This window comes from Bos javanicus, chromosome 10 (genome assembly GCF_032452875.1).
Source record: "Bos javanicus breed banteng chromosome 10, ARS-OSU_banteng_1.0, whole genome shotgun sequence".
NCBI lineage: Eukaryota > Metazoa > Chordata > Mammalia > Artiodactyla > Bovidae > Bos > Bos javanicus.
This window is the reverse complement of record NC_083877.1, coordinates 74821047-74839027: the sequence shown is the minus strand read 5'-3', so window position 1 is coordinate 74839027 and position 17981 is coordinate 74821047. Positions and strand designations below refer to the sequence as shown.

The following is a 17981-nucleotide window of genomic DNA, read 5'->3' as shown; positions in this document are numbered from 1 at the left end:
ACAATATAACTTGTAGCTTATTTATTTTATACAGTATCAATAGTTTGTAGGTCAGTCTCCTATCCCTATCTTGTCCCTACTCCCTTCTCTAACCAAAATTCTAAATCAAATGTAACTTTATAATGAATATTTGACAGTCAGTAGCTCAGCTGGTGAAAAATCTGCCTGCAATGCATGAGACTCAGTTCAATTCTTGGGGCAGGAAGATCCGCTGGAGAAGGGATAGGCTACCCACTCCAGTATTCTTGGGCTTCCTGGGTGGCTCGGATGGTAAAGAATCCATCTGCAATGCAGGAGACCTTTCAATTTCACTTTTCAGTGTTGAAATACCCTTTTCAATCCCTTTTAGAAAACATTAGTGATTGGTTCATGAATTTCATTGTGTTGCTTTCAAGCTCCAAATTTCCCTTCTTGGCCACTGATTTTTGGAATTTGAATTCTTTTGCTCTTTGAATCAGAGGATTGTGGAGGGCGGGGTAATACTTGGAGCTGTGAGAGTCTACACTCCAGTCCTTCCCTTCCAGTGCTCACTTTGTGGGTTTAACCTCTGTTGGAGGAGCTCTATGCCAGGGTTTTAGGGCTTTCAGAATAAGAGTAATGACTTCTAGGTGATGTGCTTCTCCAAGGCTAGGACTAAATGAATATAATCAGAAGGAGAATCTGGTTGACTTTCCTCGGAAGCAGCTCTAGATCTTGGAAAAAGTATAAATTTGTGAGCAAGTTTTATTCAGTGTTTCTGGCTTCTTTTTGTGAAGACCTTTCCTTTCCTACCTCCACTGCCCGTCTTCTCTCTTCCTCAGGACTCTATAGAATTCCTTTGTGTCTTGTAAAAGCAGAAGTGTTAGTCTCTCCGTTGTGTCTGACTCTGCAATCTCATGGACTGGGACCCACCAGGCTCCTCTGTCCATGGAATCTCCAGGCAAGAATACTGGAGTGGGTGGCCATCCCCTTCTCCAGGGGATCTTCATGACCCAGGGATCAAACTCTGGTCTCCTGCATTATGGTAGCACTTGTTAAAATATCTGAAAATTTCTCTGTGCTTGTATGGTGAAATACTTCTCTCTAGGGTAATTTGCATAAAAATGATGAGAGGAAGAGAGAGAGGTTTAACACCTCAACAGGTGTTCCATACTTTCATTGTTTATGAAATTTCTGGATCAGAAAAGGGTGTAGTTTTCATTAAAAACAAAATAAATGAAACAAAAACCTCAATAAGTATCTAATCATGCCAGACACAGCTAATGTTGCAGTAGAGGAAAGGCATCATTTTCCTAGGAAGGGGAGAAACATCTAATATGCTTTTACATTGTTTTCATTGACTGAATATAACCTTTCTTCTTCCAGAAACTTCTGTCAGCAAAATTATTGACCTCATGGTTTGTACACGATCTCCTTTAGGAATGGGATTAATGTGTAGTGGTGTTAAATTGAATGTCATTATTTTCCTTGTTGTCTGAAGAAATAGGCCTGTAAAGAGGAAGGGCTTCCTTTATATTACATGAAAACAAAAGTTTAAACAGCAGTTCAGAAATATAATGGCGGAAGAGAAAGTCTTAGATAGTGAGACCTAATTCTATCTTTCTCCCCCCCTAAATTCCCTTTACCCGTGTTTGCCAAGTTTTCTAACATCCCTGGCCGGTTTTCCTATCCTTAAAAGTGAGGAAAGGATGCACAAGATGAGTGTATTCATGAGCTTGAGGAATCACCTGATGACCTCACTAAAAAGCAGATTCTGATGCATTCGCTGTGTGGGTCCCAGATTCTGCATTGCTCAGAAACTCCCAGCTGATACTGGTCCACACTTTGAGTAGCAAGGTGTGAGAGCAAAGTTTTCCAAACCTGACAGCCTGAGGCTGACCTTTGTGGCTGTATTTTTGTGTGGCCGCCAACATTTAGGGCTTATTGAAGTAGATCAGGGCTTCTCCACCCTGGCTACATGTTATATCACTTGAGAAGATTTAAATATTGATACTTATGCCTGTTTCTCACTCCAGATGCATGAAAATCACTCTTTTGAGAGGTGGAGTCACACGAGTAACTCCTGTGATCCCCTTCAATTCTCCTCAACCTCCATCCCAATCAAATGAATAGTCAAAATTGAGAAACACTCATAAAGATCCTGGTGGTCTTGTGATTTAGTTTTTGACCGTCCAAGCCTTGAGGAAAAAGTGTTTCACTTCATGTCCATCTCTGGGAGGATATTGGATGGTCTTGAAAAAATACAATGAAATGTTTTTGAGCCCCAGACTCTTGCAGAGATCTGTTTGAGAATCTGTTCTTGTGTGGGATTATTGCTTCTGAAATGTTTTACTGGACTACTACCATCTGTGACAGAAAATTACCCAATTCTTAGATGCCTCAATGGAAACATATGTGTGTTTAAAACATTTGGACATGATTGTTGCTAAATCACGTGGCTTATAACCAACAAAAATTTATTTCTCACCGTTCTGTGGTCTGCAAAGCCATGGTCAGGGTGCCAGCATTGTCAGATTCTGGTGAGAGTGGTCTTCCTGGTTGTAGACTGCTGACTTCTCATTGTATCTTCCTCATATGATTGGAAGCCAAGCAGAGGGAGCAAGCTCCCTTGTCATTATAAGTGTCCTAATCCCAGTCATGATGGGCTCCATCCTCATGACCTCATTGAATCCTATCAAATCCCAAAGTCCCACCTCCTAAATACCATCACATGAGGAGTAAGGTTTCAACGTATCAGTTTTGGGAGAAGGCATACATTCATTCCATAATAATCAGGATTGTGATGGTCACTCAGAATTATGGGCAATTTCTTTAATGGCTTTGTGTTTTCAAAACTTCTGAGGTGGTCTTGCTTTCAAGATTTGCAACTATCTCCTTTGCAAAAGATGTTATCCTTCAGTAACCAGATTGCTTTTCCCTGCCATGTTTTAAAGCCAAAGGGAATTAAAATTTCCTGGAAGCAATTTTAATTACTCTGCTATCTTGTTCTTAATATTTGTTAATAATACCAGATTTCACATTTACTGCAATAATAATTTTCATGACTATAGGGAAATGAAGCAGTTGTGTGAATATTTCATATATACATACTGAATTTCAACAAACAGATCAGTTTCCAAAAGAAGCTCCTGGACTATTTATTTAATACTTAGTAATTTCCATTTAATTTAGCTTTTAAAATAAAAAAAAGTCTGTCTTTATCTTTCTTTCCCACTTTCTCCTAATATTTTATTTTGTAGTTTAGCTCTTAGTATAATTTTATAGGTTTTGGTTTGCAGGGTCAACATTTAAATTTTTATTTTTCCTAGGGTATTTGTTTATACACACACACAGAGCGCTTACACAGAAAGCTCTCTCTGCGTATATAATACAGTTGTAAAAGAATCTTGTACACAATAAACAATACTAGTTTATAGGTAATTTTTACTCCAGTGGTTAGCTTATAAAGATTTTGCTCATATTATTCTAATCTCCATAAACTACCCAGAGTGGTAGGCATTGTTATAAGGAAACCAATAACCTAACTAAAATTCCCCAGGTTTTTCACAGTAGCTCCCTTGGTTGTATTGAGACAATCCAAGTGTTGGGAGAAAATTTGTGGAAAGGGCTTCTAGTGATAATTAAAAAAAACAATTTTTTAAATTGGAGTATAGTTGCTTTACAATGTTGTGTTAATTTCTGCTGTACAGGAAAGTGAATCAGCTATATGTATGCACACATCCTCTTTTTTAGATTTCCTTCCTATTTAGGTCACCACAGAGCTTTGAGTAGTTTGGTGATAATTTGTAATGAAAATTTACTAGTTGATGACTTGTTATATGAAGGACCTAGCACTGTGGTTAATTTTCCCAGTTCAGTTGCTCAGTCGTGTCTGACTTTTTGCAACCCCATGAATCACAGCATGCCAGGCCTCCCTGTCCATCACCAACTCCTGGAGTCTACCCAAACCCATGTCCATTGAGTCGGTGATGCCATCCAACTATCTCATCCTCTGTCACCCCCTTCTCCTCCTGCCCTCAATCTTTCCCAGCATCAGGGTCTTTTCAAATGAGTCAGTTCTTCACATCAGGTGGCATTAGAGTATTGGAGTTTCAGCTTCAACATCAGACCTTCCAATGAACACCCAGGACTGATCTCCTTTAGGATGGACTGGTTGGATCTCCTTGCAGTCCAAGTGACTCTGAAGAGTCTTCTCCAACACCACAGTTCAAAAGCATCGATTCTTTAGCGCTCAGCTTTCTCTATAGTCCAACTCTCACATCCATACATGACCACTGGAAAAACTATAGCCTTGACTAGATGGACCTTTGTTGACAAATTAGTGTGTCTGCTTTTTAATATGCTGTCTAGGTTGGTCATAACTTTCCTTCCAAGGAGTAAGCGTCTTTTAATTTCATGGCTGCATATACCATCTGCAGTGATTTTGGAGCCCAGAAAAATAAAGTCAGCCACTGTTTCCACTGTTTCCCCATCTAGTTCCCATGAAGTGATGGGACCAAATGCCAGGATCTTAGTTTTCTGAATGTTGAGTTTTAAGCCAACTTTTTCACTTTCTTCTTTCACTTTCATCAAGAGTCTCTTTAGTTCTTCTTCACTTTCTGCCATAAGGGTGGTGTCATCTGCATATCTGAGCTTATTGATATTTCTTCTGGCAATCTTGATTCCAGCTTGTGCTTCCTCCAGCCCAGCGTTTCTCATGATGTACTCTGCATAGAAGTTAAATAAGCAGGGTGATAATATACAGCCTTGACGTACTCCTTTTCCGATTTGGAACCAGTCTGTTTTTCCATGTCCAGTTCTAACTGTTGCTTCCTGACCTGCATACAGGTTTCTCAAGAGGCAGGTCAGGTGGTCCTGTATTCCCATCTCTTTCAGAATTTTCCACAGTTTATTGTGATCCACACAGTCAAAGGCTTTGGCATAGTCAATTCTCAGTTAGGCTTTATAAAATATTCAGAAATGGTAGAAGCAGTTCTTATGTTTGCCTTCCTAAACTCAGAGCACATATTGCTAGCATGTCATCATTAAGACCTTGAGGTAAGAGCTGGTGAGCACACAGTTTAGTTACTTTGCTCTCTGTTGGTCTAAATTAATGGAATCAAACTCCAAGCATAAAGATTAATGGAGAGCATATTTCTTTGACTGTTTTTTTTTTAAACTTTAAACTCAGTACAAGCAAATATTCTAGTATGTACCTAGCAAATATCTGGATTGTCCATATTCTATATTAATTTTTAAAATTAAGTATAATTATTTTAAAAATAAGATTGAAGTCAGGCAATATTTCAACAACTCACTTTTTAAAAAGGTTCATTTTTAATTGGAGGATAATTACTTTACAATATTGTGTTGGCTTCTGCCATACAACAACGTGAATCAGCCATAAGTATACATATGGTCTCTCCTTCTTGAAGCCCCCTGTACCCCATCCCACCGCTCTAGGTTATCACAGAGTACTGCTTTGAGCTCCCTGTGTTATACATCAGCTTTCCATTAGCTGTCATTTTACATATGATAATGTATATTTTTCAGTGCTACTCTCTTGGTTCATCCCACCCTCTCCTTCCCCCATGGTGTCCAAAGTCTGTTCTCTATGTCTGCATCTCTATTCTTGCCCTACAAATAGGTTCATCAGTACCGTTTTTCTAGATTCCATAAATGTGCCTCAATATATGATATTTTAAGAAGTTGTGGTACATATATGTATAGTGGAATATTACTCAGCCATAAAAAAGAATGTATTTGAGTCAGTTCTAGTGAGGTAGATGAACCCAAAGCCTGTTAAACAGAGTGAAACAGCTTGCTTTTGATTCCAACTTCTGTATTCTTTTCCCCAAACCACTCTGCCTTCAAGCTAATATAAGAATTAGTCTTCCTTGGTGTGAATTGTTTTAAGACTTACCTTTCATTCCTAGTCATATTTCCCATAGAAAAGGTTTGAATTTGCAAATATCTCAGTCGAGAATTGGGATTTAAGGAGCTTTGTGATTCCTGCTTCTGACCTCCTGGGGCACCCGGGCTTCGTGAGTCTCTCACTCATCGCTGGATGGAGTTACATGTGACGTATGGTCCAAGACCTGGCACAGAGCAAGGGCTCTGCTCCTGGCTGCTTTTGTTATTAATTTTGTTATACAGTAATACTAGGTTAGCAGTGAAATAACATATCAACAGCAAGTGGATCATGACAGCTGGGCCCTGCTGAGCCAGAGTCTTCATTTCCCATGTGGGACTGTTGAAAGTGGTACGTTGGGGCAGGCTAATATTTTTAATAACTGACTTAACTAGGGACAGTAAGAAATTCTGTTCTAAATCTTAAAAAATGTCTTGAAAACAAGTCTATTTATGAGAGAGGCTGACGTGCAAGACCTTTGGGGATAGTTTGAAGCAGGTTTTTAAAACCATAAGATATGACTCTTCACAGGGCATAGATCGATTTAATGGGTCTTGACTGGCGCACTAAAAGATTGAAACAGAACAGAAATGGAGTACATCTTGTACAGAAAGCATTTTCTGAGAAATATTTTCAGTTGTGTATACACGTGTGCATGTGTGTAAACACTGAATCACTATGTAAAATTTATTTCTTACTATGAGCTTTAATTAAACAAAATTGAAAAACCCTGATTTGGATAGTTTCTGGGGAAAGAAAGCCCTTTACTGTGTATGGTCCTTCTGTTTTAGAACTGTGGAATTCCCTTTCCTGGGATACTGGGCAATTCCTCTAATCAAAAAAGTAATTACTGTATTGGGGCTTTGTATGCACAGTAGGCATAAAATGTATAATTCTGAGGACTATATCATCCATATGAAAAGACAAAAATTACCATAGATGAAAGCATACAGGAGGTATTTAGGAAGGTACTTCACACTAAATTTAATGATATTAATTGTATAAAGAGATCCCTGTAAGAATCTATGAATGTATCTGTTTATTGATATAGTCAGGGCTTCCCAGGTGGAGCAGTGGTAAAGAATTTGCCTGCAGTGCAGGAGATACAGGCTCAATCCCTGGGTCAGGAAGTTTCCCTGGAGAAGGACATGGCAACCCACTCTAGTATTCTTGCCTGGGAAATCCCATAGACAGAGGAACCTGGTGGGTTACCATCCACAGGGTTGCAAAAGCATTAGACACAATCTAGCAACTAAAACAACAACAAAAACATTGATATAGTCACTCAATTAGCAAGCATATATTATATGCCAGGCACTGTATTAGGTATTGGAGGGTCAAATATGACCTTACAGCTCACCAGGAAGGTATGTGTTAATCATGTCATGACACAGATGGGTATAAAATTGCAACCTTGATAAGGGCTGTGATGGAGAGGTACATTGTGTCTAAAATTATTAGGGATGACCTGGTCCAAAGGTCAGGGAAAGGTTCACTAGGGTCATGACAATTGAGTTAAGGTCTAAATAAATGTTGATTTCAACTAGATACAGAGGGAAATGAATGATGTTTAGATAGAGAGAATGTCAAGTTAAAAGGTCTCCTGTGATGGAAGAGGATGAAGCTTACAAGAGAAAGGAAAAGTCACTGTGGCTATCATGCTCAGGGCAAGGGGCAGAATGCTGAGAGCTGAGGCGTGACAGACTTTGAGGTCATTATAGACCATGGATACGTTGGAGGGTTCTGATAAGTTACTGATGGATGTTACAGCAGGAAGGGGACATGATCTGGTTTGAATTTTGAAAAGACCTGTTTGGCTTCAGTGTGGATAATCATTGAAAGAGTCCTCAGTGATTCTTTCATTGAGAGGGTCTGAATAAACAGATTAGATAGATCTTGGCATGCTCTAGGGGAGAGATGATGGAAGCTTGGAATTGGAAGATGATGATGAGGATCTAGAGAAATGGTGAGATTTGAAAGGGTTTTAGGAGATAGAATTAATAGGATTTGGTAATACATTAGATATAAGCGTAATCAGAAGGATCTTGAAAGATGGCTCCCAGATTTCTGGCTACATAATTGCATTGTTGTTGTTGTGCAGTTGCTGAGTCATATCTGACTCTGCGACCCCATGGACTGCAGCATGCCAGGCTTCCCTGTTTGACCAACCCCACGGAATCTCCTCAAACTAATGTCCACTGAGTTGGTAATGCCATCCAACCATCTCATCCTCTGTCACCCCCTTTTCCTCCTGCCTTCAATCTTTCCCAGCACTAGGGTCTTTTCCAATGAGTCGGCTCTTCACATCAGGTGGCCAAAGTATTGGAGATTCATAATTGCATAATTCCTCTAAAACAGGGAACACTGGGAGAATATCTGACCTGGGGGAATGACAGGTCATATACATGTTACTGAGGTACATTTAAACTATCTAAGAGGAGAGGTCAACCTGGGTATAAAGACCTAGAGTTTATAGAAGAGGCTGGTCTGGTGATATAATACAGTTATAAGTTACTGAATCTATGGAGATAGGTGAAAGCATAAGAGAAGTGGACATGAAGGAACTTGAATATATACTTACTGGATAAAGAATGTTGAGCCTGCAAAGAAGAGGAGGAGTATACAGAGAATCAGGGAAATTTTTTTTTTTTTTTTTATGAAAGCTAAGGATTGAGACATTTTTAAGGAGGGAGTGGTTACCAGTGCTTCTGAATTAAGTGAAAAGAGCAAAAAATGTCCTTTGGATTCAAGTGACATGAGAAGTAATGAAAGGTTGTTGTTGAACGAAAAGACGCCGGGATTCTTGTCCCCCAGAGGAGAAGAATTCAATCTGGGGCCAGAGACGAGGCTTGATTGCTCAGAGCTTTTGTGTAATAAAGTTTTATTAAAGTATAAAGGAGATAAAGAAAGCTTCTGACATAGGCATCAGAAGCGGGCAGGAAGAGTACCCTCCTGCTAGTCTTCAGCTGGATGTTATATAGTCACTGCTGCTGCTGCTGCTGCTAAGTCGCTTCAGTTGTGTCCGACTCTGTGCGACCCCATAGACGGCCTCCCATCAGGCTCCCCCATCCCTGGGATTCTCCAGGCAAGAACACCGGAGTGGGTTGCCATTTCCTTCTCCAATGCATGAAAGTGAAAAGTGAAAGTGAAGTTGCTCAGTGGTGTCCGACTCTTAGCGACCTCATGGACTGCAGCCTACCAGGCTCCCCGTCCATGGGATTTTCCAGGCAAGAGTGCTGGAGTGGGGGTGCCATTGCCTTCTCCTATATAGTCACTAGCAGTCTGTTAATGAAAGAAAGGAATGTCTTAAAACTCAGAATGGCACCAGGCCCCTCACCCATAAGATGCATTTTGGGATAATCTTGGCACCACATGGTTCATCCTGGGCCATAAATTGATTAACTTGAATCTTGTAGAAGGACAGATTACTATACAAATAATTTCGTTTACACAGATTCAGTTTAGTTCAGTTGCTCAGTCGTGTCTGACTTTTGCGACCCCATGAATCACAGCACGCCAGGACTCCCTGTCCATCACCAACTCCCAGAGTTCACTCAGACTCATGTCCATCGAGTCAGTGATGCCATCCAGCCATCTCATCCTCTGTCGTCCCCTTCTCCTCCTGCCCCCAATCCCTCCCAGCATCAGAGTCTTTTCCAATGAGTCAACTCTTGCATGAGGTGGCCAAAGTACTGGAGTTTTAGCTTTAGCATCATTCCTTCCAAAGAAATCCCAGGGCTGATCTCCTTCAGAATGGACTGGTTGGATCTCCTTGCAGTCCAAGGGACTCTCAAGAGTCTTCTCCAACACTACAGTTCAAAAGCATCAATTCTTTGGCGCTCAGCTTTCTTCACAGTCCAACTCTCACATCCATACATGACCACAGGAAAAACCACAGCCTTGACTAGATGGACCTTTGTTGGCAAAGTAATGTCTCTGCTTTTGAATATGCTATCTAGGTTGGTCATAACTTTTTTTCCAAGGAGTAAGTGTCTTTTAATTTCATGGCTGCAGTCACCATTTGCAGTGATTTTGGAGCCCCCCAAAATAAAGTCTGACACTGTTTCCACTGTTTCCCCATCTATTTGCCATGAAGTGATGGGACCAGATGCCATGATCTTCGTTTTCTGAATGTTGAACTTTAAGCCAACTTTTTCACTCTCCACTTTCACTTTCATCAGGAGATTACATAGATTAGGGGAACAATATCTGAGTATAACATACTGTTTTGTCAAGTAGGTTCTGAGCCATGAGGCAGAACCGACTTGAAGACAGAGTTTGGGGTAAATGCATAGCACATTAGCATAGCTTAAGACAAATATTTCCATAAGAAAAATGCATTGGTTATCTCAAGGTTTGAGAATAGTTAACTTCAGGTGAAACCAGGTGTCATTATAGCAACACAGTATTTTAAGAGAAACCTCCTTTTAAATTTGTATAGAGAAGGAAAAAAATATTGCTAGTTTGTTTCCTCCTGCCCCTTAAGAGAGATAAAAATTTCTGACACTTGCAGACTATTTCCTCCGTTTGGCCTTGCTACCTGTTACCCTCTCAGTAATTGGTGACCTAGGCTGTCTTTGAGTGGTGAGGACATAGCCAGATAGAAGTGAGTTGAGTGAACAGGAGCTGAGAAGAAAGAGCCCGTGAGAACAGACAACTTTTATGGAAAGTTTGTCCTGTGAAGGTTTGGGCACATATACTGATAGCCAGAAAATGTGGGTTGACTGGTAACCACTAACTGTGCCATAGAGAATGGATAGTTGAACTGGTTTTTAAACATTTTGATAGGCAAAGGGATAGAGAAAAAGTATTTCATGTGGACAGAGGGCATCATGGATGATTATCTTTTGGTGACATAATGAGGAAAACTGACATAAAGTATGGTCTTTAGGAGTAATGAGAAATATGTTTGTACAGGCAGAGAGGCTGAAGCTTATTTCAGAGGACTTTGTAAGTCTGGAATAGGACCCAACGATATAAGCAGTTGTGAGATTTGATATGAATGAAGAGTAGTAGGAAGGAGGCAGGGTTTGAGGGAGGACAAATGACTGTTAGTTTGAAAATCATCCTGAACGTCAGGATGAGTTGAGAGAGGGAGACCTTGTATAACAAGCTGTATGCACTGCCACAGCTAACCTAGTCATGAAGTGGGGAGCATGTGAATTAGGATAAACTGTCTAGGACTGGCCTGGGCTAAAAGGGGAAAGAGGTTAATTTTAGGTGATCATATTACAAGTCTTTATAATTGATGCTATATATAAATGAAAATATTATATACTTATAGAAGAATTTATATTTTATGAAGCATGTATATAGAAATAAGCTTATTTTAGTCTCTAATCACTATATGTATCAGAGAAAGGTAGTATTACCATTCTTACAGCTGCTGCTGCTGCTGCTAAGTCACTTCAGTCGTGTCTGACTCTGTGCGACCCCATAGACGGCAGCCCACCGGGCTCCCCCATCCCTGGGATTCTCCAGGCAAGAACACTGGAGTGGGTTGCCATTTCCTTCTCCAATGCATGAAAGTGAAAAGTGAAAGTGAAGTCGCTCTGCTAGAGGACAGCTTACATGACGCTGGTGTCTAAAACGTGTGATCCTCTGGCCCTTTGTGCTCCTTGTGTTTTCTTTGAACTTTGAGGTCTACTTTATTTGAAGTGAAAGATACAGATCTTGGGTTCAGTTCAATTAGTTTTGACAAATGTATGTATATACCTCAATTATTTATATCTCTATAAAGAGAAAACGACCTTCTCCATAACGTTGTTTTTGCATCTTTCCTGTCAGTCCCTCTTCCATCTGCCTCCCTCAGAAATCATTGCTCTGATCCCTATCACCATATATTAACCTGACAATATTTAAACTTCATTTGAATGAAATCATAGTTTCTGACTTCTTTTAGTCATCATAATGTTTTTCAGATGAATTTGCAGTGTTCCAATCTATCAGTATGGAGAAGGAGGGAAAACACATGTGTATGTGTGTATTAAGTCACTTCAGTTGTGTCCAACTCTTTGCAACCCCATGGACCATTGCTAGCCAGGTTCCTTTGTCCATGGGATCCTCCAGGCAGGAGTACTGGAGTGGCTTGCCATGCTGTCCTCCAGGGGATCTTCTTGACCCAGGGATCAAACCCGTGTTTCTTATGTCTCCTGCATTGGCAGGCAGGTTCTTTACCACTAGCTCCACATAATGTTTTTCAGATTAATTTTTATTGTTGCAGTCTACCAGTAATTTCATCATGAGAAACGCTGGGCTGGATGAAGCACAGGCTGGAATCAAGATTGCAGGGAGAAATATCAATGACCTCAGATATGCAGATGACACCACCCTTATGGCAGAAAGTGAAGAGGAACTAAAGAGCCTCTTGATGAAGTGAAAGAGGAGAGTGAAAAAGTTGGCTTAAAGCTCAACATTCAGAAAACTAAGATCATGGCATCTGGTCCCATCACTTCATGGCAAATAGATGGGGAAACAGTGGGAACAGTGGCTGACTTTATTTTTCTTATTTTCTCCAAAATCACTGCAGATGGTAATTGCAGCCATGAAATTAAAGACACTTAACTCCTTGGAAGGAAAGTTATGACCAACCTAGACAGCATATTAAAAAGCAGAGACATTACTTTGTCAACAAAGGTCTGTCTAGACAAGGCTATGGTTCTTCCAGTGGTCATGTATGGATGTGAGAGTTGGACTATAAAGGAAGCTGAGTGCTGAAGAATTGATGCTTTTGAACTGTGGTGTTGGAGAAGACTCTTGAGAGTCGCTTGGACTGCAAGGAGATCCAACCAGTCCATCCTAAAGGAGATCAGTCCTGGGTGTTCATTGGAAGGACTGATGGTTGAAGCTGAAACTCCAATATTTTGGCCACCTGATGCGAAGAGCTGACTCATTTGAAAACACCCTGATGCTGGGAAAGATTGAGGGCAGGCAGAGAAGGAGATGACAGAGGGTGAGATGGTTGGATGGCATCACTGACTCAATGGACATGAGTTTGGGTGGATTCCATGAGTTGTTGATGGACAGGGAGGCCTGGCGTGCTGCAGTCTTTGGGGTTACAAAAAGTCGGACGTGACTGAGTGACTAAAGTGAAGCATGATCAGTAATTCATTCCATTGTACAGCTGGGTAGTGTCTTGTAGGAATATACCACCATTTTTAATCCATTCTTTTGTTGATGGACATTTGCATTGTTTTTGATTTTTGGCTGTTATGAATAAATCTGATGTGAACAATTTTCAAGTCTTTTTATTAACATATATTTTCATTTCACTTGAGTAAATCCTTCATAGTTGAATATTTAACTTTACTTGAAACTGTTTTCCAAAGTGATCATACGATTTTATATTCTCATTAGCATTTTATAAAGAATTTCAGTTTTTCCACATTTTTGTCAACATTTTGTATCATTAGCCTTTATAACCACTCTAGTGGTTGAGCAGAGATATATCATTGTGTTTTTAGTTTGTATTCCCCTAATGCATGATGATGGTGAACATCTTATTCTTGTGCTATTGTTCATTGTATGTCTTCTCCTGTGAAATGTCTGTTCAAGTCATTTGCTCAATTTGTTAATTGGGTCATTTGCCCTCTGGTAGGATTTTTAGGACCTGTTTTGGATACAATTTGTCTTGGTATCAGCATGTGAATATTTTCTCTCAATATGTGGATTTCCTTTTCATTTACTTGACAGTATCCTTGAATGAGCAGTTGATTTTAATTTTGATAATGTCTAATTTATTTATTCTGGTAGCTCAATAGTAAAGAATCTGCCTGCAATGTAGGAGATGTGGGTTTAACCCTTGGGTTGGGGAGATACTCTGGAGAAGAAAATGGTAACCCATTCCAGTATTCTTGCTTGGGAAATCCCATGCAGAGAAGAGGCTGGTGGGCTTCAGTCCATGGGATCACAAAAGAGTTGGGCATGACTTAGCCACTAAAAACAATAATTTATTTATCAGCACTTTATTTTATGGTGATTAAGAGTCTTGAGCTTCCTAGGTTGCACAAGTGGTAAAGAATCTGCTTGCCAATGCAGAAGACTCAAGAGACACAGATTTGATCCCTGGATTGGGAAGATCCCCTGGTATTCTTGCTCCAGTATTTTTACCAGGAAAATTCCATGGACAGAGGGACATGGGGTTGCAAAGAGTTGGATGTGATGGAGTGTGCACATTCACACACACACAGACACACACGCACCCCCTGAAAGAGTCTTAGAAATTTCTGTCTCCTCAAGTTGCAAAGATCTCCTATGTTTTCTTTTTAGTTTTCACTCTTGTATTTGGGTCTATGACCTGTTTTAAATTACTTTTCTGTGTGTGGCATGAGGTAGGGGTCATGTTTCAATTTTGCTTTTGTGGATAGCCAGTTGTTTTAGCATAGTTCATTGAAGTTGTTTTTATTAATGAAATTGCCTTAGCATCTGCTAAAAATCAGTTGACCGTATACATGTGTATCTCTGAACTCTTTAATCTGTTTCGTCAATCTATTTGTCCTCAGTCCAATTTCATACTATATTAATTACCATAGCTGTATAGTTCTACAACTTGGTTCTTCTTTTTCAGAATTTATTTTGGGTTTTTTTTTTTTTTTGTAATTTGCATTTTCATGTTCTAAAATTATTTTGTCAGTTACTTCAGAAAAGCCTGTTGGTAATTTAGTTGGAATTGTTTACATCTGTAGACTAATTTGAAAAGAATTGAAGTCTTAAAATATCTAGTCTTTCAGTTCTTTCACATGGCAGTCCATTTGTTGAAGCCATTTGAGAGCAGCCTTTTTTAGTTTTAACTCTAGAGGTCTTGCATGTATCTTGTTAAATTTATTTCTTAGTACTTTATATTTTTTGATATCATTCTAAGTAAAATTGCTTTTCATTTTACAATTTAAGGTTAGTTAATGGAAATAAAATATACTTTTATATTGACTTTATATCTGGTAACCTTGCTAAATTCACTTAATAATTTTAGATATTATTTTGAATATACCTTAGGATTTTCTATGTAAACAGTCATATCATCTGCAAATAGATAAAATTTGCATTTATCTTTTTCACATTTATATCTCTGGTATTTTTTATTTTTCTTTCTTTTCTTTTTATTTCATTATTTGGAAATCCAATAAAATATTGAGTATATATCATTGACTTTTTCCTAATTTTAGGGGAAAAATGTTCAATATTTTAGCTTTAAAAATGATGTTAGCTATGGATTTTTTAGTAGGTCTCCTCTATCAGTTTGAAGAAGTTGTCTTTTATTCTTAGTTTGTTCAGATCTTTTAATCATGAATAAGTATGAATTTTGTCAAATGCTTTTTTCTGCATTTATTGAAATATAATCATATGGCTTTTTTCTTTTATTTGGTTGATGGATTACCTTGGTTGATTTTATAATGATACATCAAATTATGTTCATGAGATAAACCCCACTTGGTTATGATCTATTTTCTTTTTATGTACTGCTAGATTCTACTTGCCATTATTTTCTTCTGGGTTTTTACAAATACATTCATAACATCTATTGGTCAGTAATTCTTTCTTTAATAGTTCATTTTTCTTTGAATGTTTTTTATTTCACTCATTAACATTCCAATGTTTATTTTCTTCTATTTAATTTTGGTTTAATAGCTATTATTTTTCTAGTTTTTTTCCATGTAAAAGTTTAGATCATTGATTTTAAACTTTTCATTAAAAATAAAGTTTTAAAAGGAGAAATTTCTCCCTAAGCACTGCTTTAAATATATACCACAAACTTATTATCATCCAATTAAAAATATCTTCTATATTTCTTTTAATTCTACTTTGACCCAGTGGTTTAGAAATGAATTGGATAACATCCAAATGCTTTAGATTTTTCTAGATAATTAAAAGATGACTTTTGATTAAATTAATTTGAGGTCAGAAAATATGTCGGTTCAGTTGCTCAGTCGTATCTGACTCTTTGAGACCCCATGGAATGTAGAATGCCAGATTTCCCTATCATCAAACTTCCAGAGCTTGTTCAAACTCATGTCCAATGAGTCAGTGATGCCATACAACCATCTTATCCTCTGTTGTTTCCTTTTCTCCTGCTTTCAGTCTTTCCCAGAATCAGGGTCTTTTCTAATGAATCAGTTCTTCACATCAGGTGGCCAATGTATTGGAGCTTCAGCTGCAGCATCAGTCCTTCCAATGAATACTCAGGACTGATTTCCTTTAGGATTGACTGGTTTGATCTCCTTGTAGCATGTGGTTGAAAATAATGTCTTTGAATAATTTTATTTTAAAAAGAGCTTTAAAAATTTAAAGTTAGACTTCTGTAAATCAAGAAAATCAGTCCTGAATATTCATTGGAAGGACTGATGCTGAAGCTAAAACTCCAATGCTTTGGCCACCTGATGCGAAGGACTGACTCCTTGGAAAAGACCCTGATGCTGAGAAAGATTGAAGGCAGGAGGAGAAGGAGACAACAGAGGATGAGATGGCTGGATGGCATCACCAACTCAATGGACATGAGTTTGAGTAAACTCCGGGAGCTGGGGATGGACAGGGAGTCCTGGCATGCTGCAGTCCATGGGGTCGCAAAGAGTTGGACACGACTGAGCAACTGAACTGAACTGAAATCAAGGAAAGGAAAGGAAAGGTTAGTCATTCAGTCATGTCTGATTCTTTGCAACCCCATGGACTGTGGCCCTCCAGGCTCCTCTGTTCATGGGATTCTCCAGGCAAGAATACTGGAGTGGATAGCCATTCCCTTCTCCAGGGGATCTTCCCGACCCAGGGATCGAACCCTGGTCTCCCACATTGCAGTCAGATTCTTTACCATCTGAGCCACCAGGGAAGCCCTTCTGTAAATAAAACTGATGTACAAAGAATTTGTCCCATCATGTTAAAATTTCATTACTACACTTTTTGGAGGAGTTATCCAAAGTTGCCTCTGCTTCTAAGTTTAATATTTTCAATTTGTGAAGAAGTGACTGTAACCTTAGTCTTAATAAACTGTTTTTAGCTGTGATTGTTATAGTCATTAACATTTAATATTAACCATACTTTATTTTCATAGCATAGTATTTACTTGAATGCAAGAGTATTGTAAACTAACTTCTTTTCAATGGAGTTTTTAGTTCATATGCAAATCTCGTACTTGTTGCAGATCTCACTTGCTGGTCATGCTATGCTAATAATAATTTCAAGGATATGTTTTATTATTTGTGCTTTAAAAACCACAGTTACATTTTTTTTATGAATTTGTGTTTTTAATTACTTGTACATGGTTAAATGATGCTAAAAAACTTCTCTTTTCTTTTTTCTTCTTTAGAATCGAGTTTCTTACTGGGAAATGCCCAGATTGTGGATTGGCCTGTAGTTTATAGTAATGACGGTTTTTGCAAACTCTCTGGGTATCATCGAGCTGACGTCATGCAGAAGAGTAGCACTTGCAGGTAGGTAAAAGAACAGCTCAGAAATGTTTTCTAAAGTTTAACTAAATGTTGAAGGTGATTAAAAGACTTAAATTTAGACTCACTGTGATATCATGATTTGTGATAAGAAATACATATTTGGTCTTCCACCCAGTTCCTGGCACAGAGCTCCTCAATTCTTGGCTTTTCTTGTGATATGTTAATGAGGTAACTTTTGGAAAGCCCTTAGCTAACCTAAGGATGGGGTTGACTGCTAGAGAAATCAACCATGTGATTAGAAGCACAACTTTTCCCCAGTCTCCTGGAGAGGGGCTGGAGGTTGAATCAGTACCAGTGGCAATGATTTAATCAGTTATGACTGTGTAAATGAAACTTCCATAAAAACTCAGAGGACAGGTTCAGAGACCTTCCAGTTGGGGCAACGTGTAGAAGAGCTGAGAGTCGCATATCTGGTAAGGGCATGGAATTCCCCTACCTTGCCTCTGCATCTGTTCCATGTGTCTGTTTCTGAGTTATATCCTTTTATGATAAACCAGAAGTCTGGTAAGTAAAATGTTTCTTTGAGCTCTGTGAGTTGCTCTAGCAAATTATTCAAACCAAAGGAAGAGGTCTTGGGAACCTCTGATTTATAACTGGTGCTGAAGTCTAAGGTTAGTATTATGGGAACCAATCTGGATTAGGTGGATCAAAAGCACAGCCAGCACCTAGGCTTGTGC

The 17981-nt window shown here is 38.9% G+C and overlaps 1 protein-coding gene across 1 annotated transcript in view; it reads left to right on the top strand.

Moving 5' to 3' along the window:
* Positions 1–17981, top strand: part of KCNH5 (potassium voltage-gated channel subfamily H member 5) — a 403337-nt gene that overhangs the window by 14922 nt on the left and 370434 nt on the right. Inside the window, exon 2 of the mRNA XM_061429074.1 lies at positions 17163–17286. Coding sequence (XP_061285058.1) covers positions 17163–17286 — 124 coding nt within the window. The remainder of the gene's footprint in view (positions 1–17162; positions 17287–17981) is intronic.